The sequence below is a fragment of the Cnephaeus nilssonii genome (genome assembly GCF_951640355.1).
Source record: "Cnephaeus nilssonii genome assembly, chromosome: 2".
In the NCBI taxonomy this organism is placed as follows: domain Eukaryota; kingdom Metazoa; phylum Chordata; class Mammalia; order Chiroptera; family Vespertilionidae; genus Cnephaeus; species Cnephaeus nilssonii.
Window position 1 is genome coordinate 102,438,983 of NC_137073.1, and position 18,195 is coordinate 102,457,177.

General features: G+C 50.9%; 1 protein-coding gene and 1 long non-coding RNA gene across 3 annotated transcripts in view; one reads left to right on the forward strand and one right to left on the reverse strand.

The window, feature by feature from the left end:
* Positions 1 to 10,078, reverse strand: part of ANKRD33B (ankyrin repeat domain 33B) — a 62,845-nt gene extending 52,767 nt beyond the window's left edge. The window contains exon 1 of one of the 2 annotated variants that reach the window (XR_013813916.1): positions 9,526 to 10,073. Coding sequence is in view for 1 of the 2 variants with exons in the window: in XM_079779613.1 (XP_079635739.1) it covers positions 9,526 to 9,891 (366 nt within the window). In the remaining variant the exon portion in view is untranslated. Of the gene's footprint in view, positions 1 to 9,525 lie in introns of both variants that reach the window. The other variant, XM_079779613.1, reaches the window with a different exon arrangement.
* Positions 10,079 to 10,262: 184 nt separating this feature from the next.
* Positions 10,263 to 17,931, forward strand: LOC307104660. The gene is made up of 4 exons (XR_013813919.1): positions 10,263 to 12,242; positions 13,187 to 13,330; positions 14,447 to 14,579; positions 15,887 to 17,931. It is a non-coding gene; the product is annotated as an uncharacterized lncRNA (long non-coding RNA).
* The last annotated feature ends 264 nt before the right edge of the window (positions 17,932 to 18,195 follow it).

Below are 18,195 nucleotides of genomic sequence, written 5' to 3' on the forward strand. Positions count from 1 at the left end.
TGATGGTAAGGCTACAGATAAAAGGTAATACATGCCCTCCAATATTTTTATTGTGGTAAAATACATATAACATACAATTTACCATCTTGACCATTCTTAAGAGTTACCTTCCTCTCTGGCCAGGTAGCTCAGTTGGTTAGAGCATGGTCCTGATACACCAAGGTTGCCAGTTCCATTCCCGGTCAGGGCACATAGAAGAAGCAACCAATGAAAAGTTGCCTCCTTCAGCCATCCTCCCCAATGCCAGCATCTTGCATAATTAACAGCACAAGAGCACCGCCATGAAATGGACATTGCTGCGGTCGGTCCAGAGCTTGTTCAGAAGTTACCTGTGCGTGTGTGAGTGCGCACACGTGTGTGCGCAGTTATATGCCATTTTAACCGCGGTATAGCTCCCTGTAAGCACCTCCACAATCTAGATTTAGGGCTGTTCTGCCCCTTCCTTTCCTGCTATCCTATTAGAGTAACTAACACCCCCTTCTCTCCCCAAAGCCTTAACCTAGGCAACCTCCAATCTGTTCTCCATCTCTATAATTGCATCATTTCAAGAATGTTACCAAATGGAATCATCCTATATAAAATGCTTATATGCAAATCGACTGAACGGCAGAATGACTGGTTGTTATGACGTGAACTGATCACCAGGGAGCAGACACTCAACTCAGGAGCTGCCTCCTGTTGGTCAGTGTGCTCCCACAGGGGGAGCGCCGCTCAGCCAGAAGCCCTGAGCCGGGCTCACTGTTGGCGAGTGCAGCTGCAGTGGCAAGAGCCTCTCCCGCCTCCATGGTGCTAAGGATATCCGCTTAGGCCAGTTCCCTGTGGGGAGCGGGCCTAAGCCATCAGTAGGACATCCCCTGAGGGCTCCCAGACTGCAAGAGGGTGCAGGCCGGGCTGAGAGACCACCCCCCGACAAGCGCACGAATTTCGTACACCAGGCCTCTAGTACAGTGTATAATCCTTTGAAGTGCACTTTTTTTTCACTCAGCTTAATTCTCTTGTCTTCCTGTATTTTTAAACCAACTTCATGTATCCTCCCTTGTCTCAGAAAATGTGCTATTGTAAATGTATTTAATGCCGTTTACTGGGCACTTCCCATGAGCACTGCTTCTGCCTCTTCAACAGCCTCCCTCCACATCCCCTGCCTATGCCTCTCAGCTGGACAGTCCCTCACCAGGTGTGGCCTCTCATTCAAGAGTTACATCTCAGAATCAGAGACCAGAGACAAATGCTCAGTTCTTCATCCCATCACATACCGACTTGGGATCTGAATATTCAGAGCTGACACAATATGCCTTTGGAAGCATACATTTGTTTTTATGTTACATTGAAATTGCTCTCAAATCCCACCACCCCAATCCAATTTTGCCGTCAACCTAACCATCACTTGGGATTTCATATCTACCCTAATTTCTGTATCTCTGATTTAGTAGAAATAAGTAAAATCCACCTTCAACTGCCTTTCAAATTCAGGAGTACCACTTAAAAATAGCCTCTTTGAAATTCTTTATGTACACACACACTGAATGACATCAAGGATTCTTCATATCCTACTTCATCTTAAAATCTAACCTCATTGTGCCTCACTGGTGTGGCTCAGTGGTTGAGCATCGACCTATGAAGTAGGAGGTCACAGTTCGATTTCCCGTCAGGGCACATGCCAGATTGTGGTCTCAATCCCCAGTGGGTGGGCATGCAGTAGGCAGCCAATCAATGATTTTCTCTCATTATTGATGTTTACATATCTCTCTCCTTCTCCCTCCCTCTCTGAGATCAATAAAAAAATGTTTTAAAATGTTTTTGTAAAATCTAACCTCATTGAACACACATGCACACACATGCACCATAAGGCTACCTAAATGAGTTACTTCCCAATCATCTTGAATGAAACATATTTTAATAATTTATCTACATCCTTCTTATTTATTTAATTAAAGGGAATTACATATTGTTTTACATATATAACTGTTTTGACTTAATTTGGAGAAATTATAGACTATCGTGTGGTTAAGATTTAGAATCACTGACTCAGTGGGCTATAAAGTCTCAAGAGATATCAAAGAAGTATCACACAGACTATATTATCTGAATTAGGTTAAAAATTATTTTAATAGCCCTAGCCGGTTTTGCTCAGTGGATAGAGCATCGGCCCATGGGCCTGCACATACTTGGGTTGCAAGTCCCCCGGCCCGGTTGGGCAGAGTGCAGAAGGCAACCAATCGATGTGTCTCTCTCACATCAGTGTTTCTCTGTGTCTCTCCTTCTTCCTTCCACTCTCTAAAAAATCAACAGAAAAATATCCTCGGGTGAGGATTAACCAAAAAAATCATTTTAATAAAGCTTAAAGTATTTAAAATTTTTAAACATAATTCTAAGTAAGTTCTAGGTCAAAAAAGAGGAAATCATAATGTAAATTAGTACAGGATAATAATAAAATACAGCATGTCAAAACTTGTGGGAAAAGCAGAAGTTATTCTTTGAGAAAACCTGAGTAGAATTAACCTGAAAGAAAATAGTAATACAAAGGCATAAATTGATGACATAGGATAAAAAGAAACAGACCTAAAGCAAAGGTTGAATAAAATATATATTTTTTACAATATTTGTCACAAAAGAAAAACAGCACAATTTCAAAAAACAGGATATAATACAGTTATAGCAGACATTAAAAAACAGAACTATAAAAATGTCATCTATTAACCTTTAAAACTTAGAAAAAAATGGGACAGTGTCCTAGAAAAATAAAGGTTATCCTGACAGACTCAGGAAGAAAGAGAAAATCTGAGTTATCCTGTAACTATTAAAGAGTTACTGACCTAAGGCTCTGATAGGAAGGTTTGAATTTTAATAATTTACATTCAGTTAAATAACACTTGGAGCTTTTCCTGTATGGTAGCCACATCTACCAGAAGTTATCATTCAAAATAGCTTTGAATAATAGCCTGCATATTATATTGATAGGAATGTTAGATGAATAACTGAGATTCCAGAAAAGTTCATATAACCTATTATTATTTTAGATTTTTATAACACCTCTCCTTTATGAGCATAGGATGGAAAAGAAATTGGATGTTCAAAATCACTCCAAACACCCCACTGAATAACTAATTTCTCAGGTGTAACGAGGAGGCAAAGGTGGAAAGCTCAGAAGCCCCTGGGAGAGACCCATGTGGGTTTAAAGCAGCATCATGTTCTAGAACACAGCTCTCCTGACGCCCTCTTCTCTGAGCCCCATTTTCTTTAACTACAAAATGAAGGGGCAAGTGACCCCTAAAACCCCTCCCAGCTCCAAAATCCAGTGACCGTGGTCCTTCCAAATGTCTGAAACCCTCATCCACACAAACACACAAAAAGCAGCGTTTAGTGTAACCTCCTGTCAAAATTAAAACAGGCCTGTGGGAGCAGCTGCTTGTTGATGCTGGATGATTGGGACAGGGAGGGTCTTGGTGCCCCCTACTCACTCGAGTATCTAACATTTTCCTTAATAAAAATAAGTTTAAAATGAATAAATAAACACATAGTTAGTGAATAACATCCTATACAAACAAAAGCAAATTCACACTTAACAGGATAAATCTGGACTTGGCTTTGGGACTTGCTTCAGCAGAAGTGACATTGAACCTTATTGGCTCTACTTGTTGTCTTGGAACCTTGAGCCTGCCATGGAGAATGAGCCCAGGCCAGGCTGCTGGAGGATGAGTGGCCACATGGAGCAGTGACCCCAGCCAAGCCCTTCCTGGGCCTGCCATCTGCAGCTGACCCCAGCTGAATGCAAGTCCAGCAGGATCAGCTGAGCTGGGCCACGCTTAACTTAGAAAAATGTCTGCTGTTGTATACATCAGTGAGGTTTCAGTTACTTGTTATGCAGCATTGCTGTGGCCATAGATAACTGATAGACTTATATGAAAACACATGGGATACTTTTTATGATCCTATCTAATAAAAGAGTAATATGCAAATTAACTGTACCTCTGCTACACCCACAAGCCACACCCACCAGCCAATCAGGAGCGAGTATGCAAATTGACCCAACCAAGATGGCTGCAGCCACGGAGAGAGCAGGAGGCTTGGGTTTCCCCGGTAATGGAGGAAGCCAAGCTTTCCACACACCCTTGTCGGCCTAGGCCTCCACTCAAGGCTACAAAGTTTCAATTATAGAAGATAAACAAATCCCAGATACCAGGGCCTCCACTTGGGTTGCTGGGGAGCATGGCTGGCCTGCAAACCACCACAGGCCCCTCGCCCAGGCCACCCCACACCCCAAGGGAACCCCCACCCTGATCCGGGACACCCTTCAGGGCAAACCAGCCCAGCCCCCACTCGTGCACCAGGCCTCTATCCTATCTAATAAAAGAGTAATATGCAAATTGACCATCACTACAACACACAAGATGGCTTCCCCCATGTGGTCAAAGATGGCTGCCCCCATGTGTACACAAGATGGCCATCACAAGATGGCCAGCAGGGGAGGGCAGTTGGGAGGGACCAGGCCTGCAAGGGAAGGCAGTTGGGGGTGATCAAGCCTGCAGGGGAGGGCAGTTAGGGGTGACCAGGCCGGCAGAAGAGGGAAGTTGGGGGCAACTGGGCCTGCAGGGAAGGGCAGTTGGGGGGGACCCAGGCCTGCAGGGGAGGGCAGTTAGGGGTGACCAGGCCTGCAGGGGAGCAGTTAGGCATCAATCAGGCTGGCAGGGGAGTGGTTAGGGGGTGATCAGGCTGGCAGGCAGAAGCGGTTAGGGGCAATCAGGAAGGCAGGCAGGCGAGCAGTTGGGAGCCAGCAGTCCTGGATTGTGAGAGGGATGTCTGACTGCCCGTTTAGGCCCAATCCTACCGGGATCGGGCCTAAACGGGCAGTCAGACATCCCTCGAGGAGTCCCAGATTGGAGAGGGTTAAGGCTGGGCTGAGGGACACACACACACACACACACACACATGCACAAATTTCGTGCACCAGGCCTCCAGTATAATGATAAATATAGATTATACAGTTGTCCAAACCCATGGAATATACAACACCAAGAGTGAACCACAATGCAAACTATGGACTTCGGTTAATAATGACAGGTCAATGTAGATTCAAATGTACCATCGGTGGGGATGCTGAGAATGGGAGAGGTTGTACATGTGTGGGGCCAGGGTATATAGGAAATCTGTGTACTTTCCCCTCAATTTTGCTGTGAACCTAAAACTGCTCCAAAAAAAATTAAGTCCTTTAAAAGCACACACACACACACACACACACACACACATACACACACACACAGGGGCCTTTCCACTGTTACAGGGCCCAGAGCAGCCCCGGCCATGGTCAGTGGAGGAGGAAGAGGCAGACATCTGTCAGCCTGCCCACCGAGCCCAGGTTTCCAGGCTCACTTCAGTGGACACACTTCTCTGCGCCAGCCTCTGGGCCCCCTTCTCCCTTCTCACCCCCTTTCTCTGTGATTGATGGCCCTCAACATATGTATTGGAGGCCTCACTCTGTCTGCTCATTAGTGTACATGCAGGCCATCAAGACTGAGGCCTGGAAAATGCAGGAGGGCCGGGTGTGAACTCCAAACAACTTGGTTCTCATTTTAGGGAAAGGTGAGTCCAAAGTTTCTACATCTTCTGTAGCCTTCAAAACACCACCACCAACAACCAAATGTATCCGCCAAGATAAAGGTCCCGATCACCACGACGAATCAACAAAGCATGGAAACCCTTTAAGAGGAAAGGGAGACACCCCCAAACTGGGTGTGGGATGAGCTAGTCCAGTGGTCGGCAAACTCATTAGTCAACAGAGCCAAATATCAACAGTACAACGATTAAAATTTCTTTTGAGAGCCAAATTTTTTAAACTTAAACTTCTTCTAACGCCACTTCTTCAAAATAGACTCGCCCAGGCCGTAGTATTTTGTGGAAGAGCCACACTCAAGGGGCCAAAGAGCCGCAGTTTGCCAACCACGGAGCTAGTCGATAGAACAAAGGGCGGAGGGACCTATGCAAAGTGTCACGGAGACCCTGGACCCTAAACATGCCTGAGAAGAATGACATCAAGAAAGGAGTGCAATGTTCTCTACGTAGCATAATTGCCTGTTTTGGTCCGAGAGCGTCCTGACACTCCTTCTGAAGTGGAGACAGCACGCACGCTTCCCTGGGCTGCAGGGCTGTCTCCAGCGCCGTCACCGTCAAGGTGCGCCTCCCGAGACAGTAAGTACAAGAGAAGAATTAAGAAAAAGAATCATGGCAGCTTTCGCTGTCCCTCCTTCCAAGGGAACAAAACAACCATCAATCTAAAAGACAGCGAGAGCATACTTGGACTGTTACGAGAGAATTATTGCACAAATATTTACATGTTGCACCTTAAATTATGCAATCCTTTTAGAGCAATAGATATTCTAGAAGCAAAATTGTGTGCTGAGCCACAGCCAGTATTCTCCCAATCTCAGGAGCCAGGGAAGACCATATATTCTTAAGCAAAACACATGTGATCCTTAGTTACTTACATCCAATGAAACATCTGTCAGAGAAGGCCGAACTCCCTTCTTAACTGACCAGAGACCAGCAGCCCCACAAACACGGCTCAGAAAAGCCTTTAGAGACATTTTTCCTCCAGGACGCTGGCTGTGGGCTGCACCTGTGAGCTGTATTAGTGCATTTAAGGACCCCTCTACTCCACCAAAGCTCTCGGGCTTTCTGTGAGGTTTTTACTGTCACTAACCCTGGGAACGTGTAGACCAGGCCCAAAGGGCTCTTGCCTCAGGGCCTTTGCATTTGCCAGTCCCTCTCCCCCAGGTATCTTCTCTGTACCTTCCCTTAAATGCCACCTACTGTCTCAAATAACCACCTTCGAACTCCGGATGGCCCTTACCCAGCTCCAGGGGCTACTGGCTTAGATAGAGTAAGAGGAAAGACCTCCTTAAGAAGGTGACCCTCCCGTAAGAACCTGAGTGAGCATCGCGTGTGGCCCCAAGGTTGGACACTCCCATGCCTGAAACCAGTTTGTTTCCAATTTCCTATTTCTTAGCCAGCTATTCTAGACCGGCCCCTCATCACCGGGCCCGGGTCAGCCTCTCCAGCTTAAGCTCCCACATTCCCCGCTCTGTGCCACACCACCACCAAGCACACTGCACCTGCCTGCCACTGCCTCCAAAAGTCTCCCCTCACGAGGCTCCCAGGACTGTTTTCAGCTGCCTGCATCCAAGACACTTGTCCCTCGTACCTTTTCCCACCCTGCCTCTGGACTGGGCACAGCTGACAGAGATATGTGATTTTACGTAGAAACTGGTGGGACCCTGTGCCTTTGGTTTATCTCAGGGGGCAGGGAGGTTTGTCTCTAAGCATGGAGGAGCTCTCGGAGTTCTTCTCTCCTTATCTGAAAGGTTAAGACTCTCAAAGGCAGAGACTGGTTCATCTTCGAGTCTCCTAGAGTACCTAACATGTGTGTGCCTTGCACACAGTCAGTCTGCAGTGAACCCCTGCGCAGTGACTCAACTCCACGCGCCACAGGGTCGTGCATTGGCACATGGGACATTTTATTCTCTCGGTTTTTCAGGAAGACGGAGACTGTTTGGGCAACAGCACCTAGCAGTCACGGGAAGATCAGAAGCTCTCTCCTGCCCTACTCGGAGCACAGAACACAGGACGTGCTCCTTCTGACCAGGAGATAAAGACCCCCAGAGCCATGTGGTTGGCTGACAGTATGTCATTTCTCCATCTGGATTTGGTGGGGAGCAGAGAGGAGGAGATACAAAGCAGAGAAACCAAGGGCTCTTGACCAAGGGAAAAGCCAAGAGAACAAGCTTTGCCTGGCGGAAGACAAAACGAGGTGGAGGATGCACTTTTCAGAGCAAGAAGGCAGGTCAGTGAAGGTGAATAAGGGCCACGCCGAGTGCTGTGTGTTAGGGCATCTCACGCTCACAGCGCCGGGACCTATTTACAAGGAGAAAACAGAGGCAGAGCCTCCGGAGGCTGAGCCAGCCTCTCCATCCCACTGCCCTCTCCTCACTCTATGCGGAGGGAGGGGCTTTCCAAAGTTGCCCAGAAACTGGGTCTGAGAGGCCCAAGCCCCCTGGGCGTGGTTTCCGTTATTCTCATTTGGCTCTGAGGCAGCCGTTTTCAAACTTTTATTTTTTTTACCCCCAAAGCGAACATAATAAATCTGAGCCCAGGGGAGCCTCAGGGTGGGGGCTAGGCGAGCCACGCGCTGGCAGTGCCCCCCCCCCCTCCCTAGAGCCCCCTGGAGACCCAGGGCTGCCCAGCACATGGGAGAGACCTCCTCCGCCTTTGTTCTTCCCGATCCCGGTGGGCTTCAGGAAAGAAGTCTTTGATAGAAACATCTGCATGTGAAAACTCACCTTGAAAAAGTGAAAGTAGAGCTGGAGAAAGAGAAGCTCCAAATCCCAGTCACTGCCAGCGAGGGCGTGGCCCTGCCCAGGGTCCCGGCAGGACCAAGGCCATGCTGCCCGGAGGGTCCCACCTTGGCCCCTGCAGCCCTAGAAAACTTGGGGCCAGCGTTGTCTGACACGTTACAACGAGCACAGACCCCCAAGTTCGTGTTGGACTCCCAGCTCCGCCTGCTAAAGCCCTGCCCAGACCACAGATGGAGACAAACCTCCCTCCCTCCCCCTTCCCAGCACACTCCCCCCGCGGCCACACTCCCCGCTCCTGAGATAAACCACAGGCCCAGGTAAAAGCACCTATCTTCTCTCAGCTGTGGCTCCTGAGCCAAAGCACTCGCAGTCCTGATCTGTGCTAGGCTCACTCCAGCCATCCCTCGGGACCGGGGACTGGGACCAGCCGGGGAAGCCGCGGCGTGTCCCCCCAGCACAGACACGCGGGCAGGTGCCCACGGCGGTCACCCTGTGGTTTTATTCCCTCCCCGTGCTTGGTGGGTGGTGTCTGGCGAGCCAGTCCTCACGTCTGTGCAAGCAAACTTTTTCTTTCCTTTTCTAAACGTTTCTTGCCGGAGCTGAGTCTTAACTCGACTAACGGATACATACCCAGTGCCTCTCTCCCCACCCCCACCCCCGCCCCCTGGGGTGCCAGCCCGGTGCCGCGGCCCCCAGGCGGGAAGGGGAGGGAGAGGGGGGGAGGACGAGGTGGGAGACGGCCCCGGCTAGTGGTAGTGACACCGATTCGGAGATCGCCCCGTGGGCGCTGGGAGGAAGGGGTTGTCCCTCCCGGGGAGGAAAGGGACGGTCCGAGGGGGCCCGGGTGAAAGAGGCCGATGAGAGGCTGCCGACCCGCATCCGGCGCCAGCCCAGGGGGAATTCGGGGCCCAGGGAACCCCGGGGGCGGGGAATGGGAGGACGCGGGAGCGGTGCGGCCGCCGCGCGGCTGTGACCTCGGACAAATCACACTCCCCGCCCCCACCTGGGACGGGCAGGCCACCCGGGGCTCCGCGCGCGCCTCTCGCCCCGAGAGCGAGGAAAGGGCGCTCTGTGCAGTGGCCTGGTCTCCGCGGGACCTGGGCGGAGTCGGGATTCGCGTGGTGCGGGGGGATGGGGGGTTCGATGAAGGAGACCCGAACCTGCGGAGACGCCCGCTTACCCGGCCGTTAGGGTCGGTCTCCCGCACCTCCTCCACGCGCGGGCCCCGCCGCACCAGCGCCTTCAGCAGCCCCACGTCGTTGGCGCAGGCGGCGCGCAGGAGGGTCGCCGCCTCCGGGACGCCCTCGGAGACTGCCTCCGAGACGCTCTCCGCGCTCCGGGTGCCGTACTCCTCTTGGCTCAGGGAAGGGTAGAAGGAGTCGTCCGAGGCGATGCTGCGGGTGTCGGGCAGACGCGAGAAGTCCTCGTACTCCTCGTAGTCCGCGGGGTCTTGCCTGGCCTTGGCATCGCGCGGTGGGGACGGCGGCTGCGAAGACACGCAGAGCGCTCCGCCGCCCTCCGGCCCGGGCCCGGCCAGCAGCACCATGCCGTCGGCCGGGGCGCGGGCCGGGGGCCGGGGCGCGGGGCTGGGCGACGGGGACTCGGGCCGCGCTCCGAGGTCACCGCCCCTGGTCCCCTGCGGCTCCAGGAAAGCAGGGCGCTGCGCGTCCCGGGCCGGCGGAGGCGAGCGCCAGGCGGCTGCCGGCAGACTGTCACCGGAGCCGAGAGAGCCCCGGGGGTGGGCGGGGCGCGGGGGCTTTCCCGGCGCGGTGGGCGGGCGGGGGCCGAGCCCAGGCGCGGGGGGAGGCGCGCGGGGGGGTGACGGGCGTCCCCTCTCCCCCGCCCCGCGGCCGGTTTCCGACAAAAGTTAAGAACCGAGGCTTCTCGGCAGCGCGGGCACCGAGCCACCGCTGCTTGGCCCGGGACCGAGAGAGGCTCGCGCTGGGGAAGCAGAGCCGTCCCTGGAGAGCCGGGACGCCGGGGTCGCGGGCGGTGAGCGCCCCGCGCCGCCCCAGGGGCCGCCGGGGAGAGGACGCGGGCGAGGACCCGGGTCGCCGCGCGCGGAGCCCGCGTTGCGCGTCGGGAACATCCACACCCGGAGGCCGGCGCCGCCCAGGGCGTCTGGCCGCCCGGAGAGGGCGGGGGAGTTACTCGGCGTCGGAAGCCGCGAGCGTGTGTGTCCTCCCCGGGAGTCTAGGCTTCGGGGCCCTCTCCATCCCTGGCTGAAGGCCGGGGAACCCCGGGGGCGCGCGAGGCCCCGCGGACAAGTCGTTGCGGGGGGAGAAAAGTTCACCGTGGGGGCCGGGGCTGCGCCGCGGAACGCGCCCCTCGGAACGGGGAGCTCCGGCGGCCACGGCGAAGTCCCAACTCGGAGGAGAAAGTGCACGGAGCCCCCAGGTCATGCAGGACCCGGACCAACTGTGGTTGGCACGTTGCTCCTGAAGGATCGGCCCCGGAGACTTGTCCACTGGCCTCGGGGGGCCGGGGGAGGGGGTGTTTGCGTGGGAAGAGTCTGCTACCCGCCTGAGCTGTGACGGTCCCCTCCCCACCCCTGCCCAGTGTCACCGCGCTCGGCACTGGGAGTCGAGAAGGATTAACTGGGCGAGGCTGCAAGGGAGCTGGCTCCACGGTGCCCCTGGCTGGAGCGTGGCTTCTCCCTGTCTGCCCGGGAGCTGGGGTGGGCTTGTGCCGCGGGGACCCCCTGACCTGCGGGCCAAATCTTCGTGGAAAGACGGTGCATGGAGGCGCAGTGGTGAGGGCACACCCGAGCCTGGACTGGGGATGCTGGATCTCTCTCTGATGGCAGGAAGCATCGCGGGTCCGTCCAGGGGCGATGAGGAATCACAAGGAAAACACCACCCCTCTTTCTGTCCCCTCTCCCAACCCTTGGACCCAAAGGGACACAGAACCGGGCCTCTTGGGACAAACTAGGAGGAACGTAGGCCTTGGTGGGCAAGCTGAGGGGCACAGTGGGAAACCCGGCCAAAAATGTACCCCTGGGCTGGGGTGGAGGATGCTGGGGGTGCGCTGCAGGCCTCTTCGGCCTCTGGCTCTACTTGGCGTTGGGCCGGCCCAGCGTGATGGCCACTCGGGCCTCCAGTGCCCCCCGGGGCCCAGAGCCTGGCATCCGCAGGGCTCCGGAGGACGGCGATTTCTTGTGAGAACACGTCCACGCCTGAGCGCACCCTGAGCTGGAGGTGAACTTGGGCCACTGGCTTCCTGCTGTACTTGGGCTTTCTTTCTGAAGCCAAAAATAGCCCAAATCATGGTTTGCTTTTTATACTTTTTTCTGTGACGGACCACATTTGCATAAATTCCCACTGGGAATTTCCCCCTTTTAAGGTTGACCGCGGTTTTAGCATTTCGAGAGGCCTGATCATGAAGTCAGGGGATTTACCAGGTGAAGTACCCCCCTCCCAGGGCACCATTGGGTTTGCTACGCCCCTCCCCTCCCGGCCAGCCACGCTCGCTGTGGTATTGAGTGAGAACCTCGTGGCAGCGACAGGGTCCCCGGTGGATGGGGCTGGGGTCCCTTGGGCCTCTTGGGCCTTGGGGTGGAGCACTGCCCAGTTCCTTGGTCTTCTTGGCCCAGTCATTAAGCAGAGGGATTCGGGCTCTATCTGCAGAGTGCACCACTTCCTCCTTTCCTTCTTAGAAACTCGAGTCCACATGTGGTTTTCCCGTTAGAGATAAACTTCTGGAGCAGTCCTCTCCAAATAAGAGCTAGTGGTTTGGGAGTGATCCGACTCCAACCCCAAGCTGATCATTGTCCTCCTCTAGAAATGCACCTAGTGGCCACCCGGCCACCTCCCCACCACCCTGCCCAGCACCCTGTGACACCAGAGCCTCAAGAGGCCTCAAAGTTCACACCTCTGGCCACTTTCTCAACCATCCCAGGTATTTTTACCACAAAGACAATAGATTTTCAACCTTGCTGAAAGAACACAAAAGCAGGCACACGTGGCCAAGTCCACATTTATTCATGATGTGTACAAAATCTACATAGGAGGAAAAAGTAATTTGCCAAAATTGCCAAAACACTCGGGATAACTTTTTTTAAAATGGATTTTTATTGATTTCTGAGAGGGAGAGAGGGATAGAAACATCAATGATGAGAGAGAATCATTGATGGGCTGCCTCCTGCACGCCATCCTCCCCCCCGCCCCTGCCCCCCCCCCCCAACACACACACACACTAGGGTTCGAGCCCACAACCCGGGTATGTGCCCTGACCGGGAATCAAACCATGACCTCCTGGTCCATAGATCAACACTCAACCATTGAGCCACGCTGGCTGGGCTCAGGATAACTTTTAAATCAATAACATTTTGAGAAACTGTATTTTATCCAAGAATATTTAGTTTCAATGAATAATTTTAATTTTAATGATTGTTAGAAGTCTCATACATCTCACACAATTTAGTTGAATTAGTTGAAAAATTTGTCTGTGGGCCATTTAAAAAATTCACTACTTCAGTTACATTTCTGGAGCAAGCCACTTAATTGTACTTGCTACCTATAACAGGAGGGTCTTTCAGAATTATAAGCAGTGGGTTTAAGAACTGAAAAGTGAATACCCCTGTAGTGGTGACCCCCCAAACTTTGTTTGGAAAGCAAAGTGGAGCAAACCCAAGCCCAGCCCACTATAAATACCAGGGTCCCACCTCCTGGGCTAGAGTGAGAATTGGATGGGAGGGTGATTTTAAACCTTTGCACACTGTTTGGAATTGAGCACACCATCAGGGTTAACTTTCGTTATTGTTAAAATTAAAGTATCCGTTCACCTTGATGATATAACTGTTTGGCAGAAGCTGCTTCACCAGATTGTTTTCCTATTTGCAGAGAAAACCAGCCCTTATGAGGTGGCTGAGCAATGCCTTTCATTTTCTCCGTACGGAAGGCCGTGTGTCTTGGGTTAAAGAGCAGTCTGGTATCAGAACTGGTTTCCAATGATGGCTCTACCACTGCTGAGCTACAACCATAACAGTAAGTCTATTGCTGTGGGTATACCAGTGTTTATCTAACCAATAACCAAAATTTAGGCTATTTCCAGCATTTTCTTACTGTACACACTGTCCAGGTATTTCCTTAGAAGAAATACCCATGTCAAGTGGCCTAAACTTTTTAAACTCCAGTATTTTCTTCATTGCTGTGTTCAAATGGTAACCCAAAGTCTTGGGGAAAGAAACTCAAGAAATGTATAAAAACTGTTCTGAGGAAAAGAGTCACACGAATCAATGGAGAGAGCCCTACCATCGATGTTTCATTTTCTCGCTCCCACTTTCCCTCAGAAATCATCTTTAAGGATGGAGTTTGGGGAAGCTTATTACGTTGTGAGGTCTGCAGCAGGCTGCTGCAGCTCTCCTGATCCCTACAGAAGAAATCAGAAGTGAGTAGTCACCAAAATTTTTAAAACAGTTTTAAGTAGACCAAAATTATTTGACTTGGAGTCTTTGCAAATTTTCCTGAGTTGATTGCAAAAGGTGGAAGCAGCCTAGAGCATCCTGAAGTCAGTCTACAGCATTGCTGGTCAGTTTACCTGTCTGATCTCCTCAGAAATACAAAGACAAGTGTCTGTGTGTGTGTTTGGATCTCCCCATGAAAGAGATTAGCTGCTGTTAGGCCCTAACTCAATTCAATTGGCAGCAACTAGATCCCTGCTAGTGTAATCTGAATTGATGAAACCATTTAAGAACTTCACTTTCTTTTAAGGAGGATTTCTGCCTTCGTGGTTAAGTATTTTGGGAGGAGTATATGCATGTGTGCACCTAACTGCCAATTCTTCTGCCTTTTTCTTGCTTTTGATGGAATTCGCAATAATGGGGTATAACTAGAGAGAACCCATGTTTACTCACAGGACAAAATGCCTTGGGTCCTCATCGGAATAAAGATGGCTTTTTAAGGCCCATCTAGGGAATCATATGCGATGTGATTCACCCCAAGTACAGGGCAGCCTTTTCCCCATCACTGCCCCTTTGTCATGCCCTGATTATAGCTCTTATTACTCTGATTTCCAACTTTTTTTTTCAAAACTATCTTCCTTCTTATAACCTGAAAGTTCAAATACAGAACCAGGTCTTATTAGGGTTTTTTAATCCCCAGCACCTAGGAGGATAGCTTATCATCTTGGTTGATCCTCCACACATCCCTGATAAAGGAAGGAGAAGGCACGGCCTGCTGGACCAGGCCCCCGCTGTCTTTCAGAACTTCTGGATTTATACAAGATCAAGCACAGGTGAGTCAGAGCCCTTCTCCCTGGGGACTCTGGATGCCCCACCCCCACCCCTCCGCTCAGGGTCCTCACGTCACTGTCTGTCACTTGCCTCACTGAGATCTCCACCTTAAAGCAGACTCTGCTGCCCCAAACCCTCCTACACACACACACACACACACACACACACACACACACACACACACACACCCCACCTTGCCTTCACAGCCGAACCTTCTGCAAGAAAGACCTCCCTTAATAACTCCACTTTCCATCCTTCATTTACTCATTTTAAAAATATGTGTGGGGGGGGGGTGGTAAGTTACTAAAATAGTATATGCTTCTGGGACAAACCCCCAAAAGCCCTGAGTCTGAAGGTGAGAAGGCCGTGTCTCCCCTCGCTATCTTCCCTGTTGCTCCTTGAATCTCTGTCATCTGCTTCTCCACACCCTCGCCACTGCCTCTCCCAGGGTCAGAGGCTTCTTTTCTATGGAATTCAATGGACATCTCCAGCCCTGACCCACATCTTCTGTCTGAGCAGTGACCATCTGCAGGAGACAGACACAGTCCATAGGTCTCACCCTGGCTGCCCATATTGTAATCCTCTCCAGTGCAGAGCTGGAAGCTGGGAACCCCCCATGCTATATTCCATACCCCCAGGCCCTAAGGTTCCAGGAGGGAAAGGAAGTGGGATTTCTGCCCACACAAACTGCAGAGGGGCAAGGCTGAAGGCCTGTGAACTAGACTGAATTTCAAGAACAGACACCATGCTGGGCTGTGGGCTACCACAGCAGGTGGTCCCAACTATGCTCAGGATTCACTCCTGAACAAATCAATGGAGGAGACGCCTGAGCAATCCCAGCTTCCTTGTGATCCTAAATCTAAAGCACCCTGCCCATCCTACTCAACCTGAGATCCATTAGCTCATAAGTCCTGAAGACCAGGCCTGGCACAGAGTTTGTGGGAACTATATCCACCCTTTACAACACAAGCCGTGGCTGAGACAACAGTTACTCTTTCATTGACACGTTTTTTTAGCACTTGAACATGACTGCCTCTGGTTCCATGCCTGTACGGGTACAGATTCTCAACAAGTCACCAGAACATTTTGGCATTTTATTTTTGGACCAAAAATACCCCCAGATGCACAATCCATGTCTCAATATGTACTTTTTATCACAGACTTCCTCCACAGAATCCTCCCCCCCAGTGACTCATGCCCACGTTCTCTGCAGTGGCAGCTGCCTTCTGAGTCCCCCTCACCAGACTGCAAAGAGGCTTCAGGCATCATCTCCCCTTTGTGACCTGGCTTCTGGTTTCTTCTCTCTCAGCACAGACCTCTTCCCTGCCATCCCTCATAGACATTCTCCTCGACAGTGTTTTTGAATGAAGTATTAATTTCATGGAGGGATAGGAAAGCATTTCAGCGCGGTCCTGCTCTGAAAAGCTGGCAGTTACTCTCAGTGATGAGACACCTGTGCCTGCCCACGTGCTCATGAGTGTCCCAAGAGCTGCCAACCATTGAGGCTACAGACCACTCAAATTGGAAGGTTTGAACAATGTCACTGAACACAGCGGGACATCAGTCAAGTTCTCAAATTTAGACAGTGACACAGAAAGAACACCTCTGTTGAGGGGAGCGACCAGACCAGAGTCTTTCTGACCCAAAACTTGAGGCATTTTGGATGGACAGTGGCTCTTGCTGGCTGGTTGAATGTGTTGGCAGTAGAACCTGAAGAACATATAAAAGTCAATATTTCAACTCGTTTCAACTCTCATTCAAGCCTAATGATGAGTGTGCATTGGGGTGCTGGGGTGCAGTCAAGGCTACCCAGATCATTGCTGTCTTGTCACTGTGGACCCCAAGAAGAAAGATTTACTTGACGTGAACCCTGAGGAGGAATTTGTCTTCTGAGATGGACTTCCGACGGTCAACTGAGAGTCGAAAGTTTTTAATAGGAATCCAGTGGCCATTTGCTGAGAGGGGTTCCTCACACACTCCCTATACCAGGAAGAACCTCAGGCTGAACTCTCAGCTTCCCGCACTCTGCCCCACGTGTGCTACCAACCAACTTAGACCTGCCCTATCCCATCAGAACCGCACGATCTACATACCTCATTTTTATAAAAAGGACCTAATTGGAAAGCTGGGTGGGAACTTTCACTATACAAGGTGGCCTCCCCTTTGTCTTGGGGGAACACACTTCACATTGTTACCTGAATCTGTGTCTCCCAGGCTGTAGCTCCACAGGCTTTAGTGCCAAACTGGCTGGAATACGTCCCACCCCGAGAACCACAACAGTTTGACTTGTAATAGTCTCCAGCTCTCTATCACATATAGCTTTCACTGTTTACCATGTCATTCTTCACTCTCTTTGAGCCCCAGATTTTTGGGCCCAAATAGCCCTTCCTTATATCTGTAATCAAACAGGAACTTCAGTTCTTTAATATAGCTTTTTCATTAAGGGAAAAGCTAGCTGTGTCCAGTCTAATAGCACCATGACATACTGCACGTCCACTCCCTAAATCATTAAGACCTTAAGACATTAGGTTCTGGTCAGAGTCAAGCTGTCTTAAGAATAAAGCCTCTGGTCCGTTGATCAAAGGAACAGAGTTTCAGTCAAATTAAAAATAACATCTCAGCCTTGGTTGTGTTTCAGTCCCAGGCCCGTGAGAGCAGAATGACCTTCCAACCACAACCTCAGGAAACTAGACAGGATACGATAGCTGACATCAGGCCCTGATACAATGATCAGTGACTTTCTACCCGGCCCCACCCTATCAGTAGAGCCCATGACCCCAACTCCATCAGTCACCATGATTAATGACTTTTCTCCTGTACACAGTCTGCCCCTGTTCGGGGAGCCAAGTCTGAAAGCACCAGCTTACCTGTGTCTCCAGGCTTGGCACCATTCCTTTAAATAAACCTCTACTTTCTCTGCTGCAAACTCCTCTTCCCGTTTCATTGGGCTTTGATGTGTGAAAGCAAACGGACCTCATTAGTCCGGTAACTGATTGTCAGAGGAATGAGACCAACTCATTCTCCATCTCGCTCAGATCATCTACCCTGAGAAGAAGATTGATTTCTGAATTGTGTCAGCCTATTTTTTAAGAGGTCTTCCCTAAATCCCAAAAATGTCTCAAAATGAACTTAGTTTCTCTTTTCCTCAAACCAGGTCTCTCGGGGCTCTGGCATTCTCTCAGTACCTCCTTACCTGCCTCCCACCTTTATTTTTCAGACTTCCCAGACTTCAGGGTGCCTTCATTGGGACACTGTTGATTAAGCATTCATCTACTTCCACCAGCAAAAAAACATGACTATATCCCTACACCATCAAATCACAAGTGTCCCCCACCCCCATCCAATGTACAAATGCAGACAGCTCTCAAATAAAGCATGGTTCTGTCTTTGTAAGGACTGCCAAAATGTTTACTTGCCACTCGTTCACCCTTATGGTCACCGGTGAACATTTGCCACTCAACAGTAGCAAGCACTAAAAGGTAAAGTACAATGTTGTAAATGACGCTTGAAATAGTGATGGTAGAATTCTATACATCTGGCACTTTGCTGTGAATTTGGAAAAAACAATGTTTGTTTTGCTCCATCTGAGGGAATTCAGGCAGCTTCCTAGACCACACA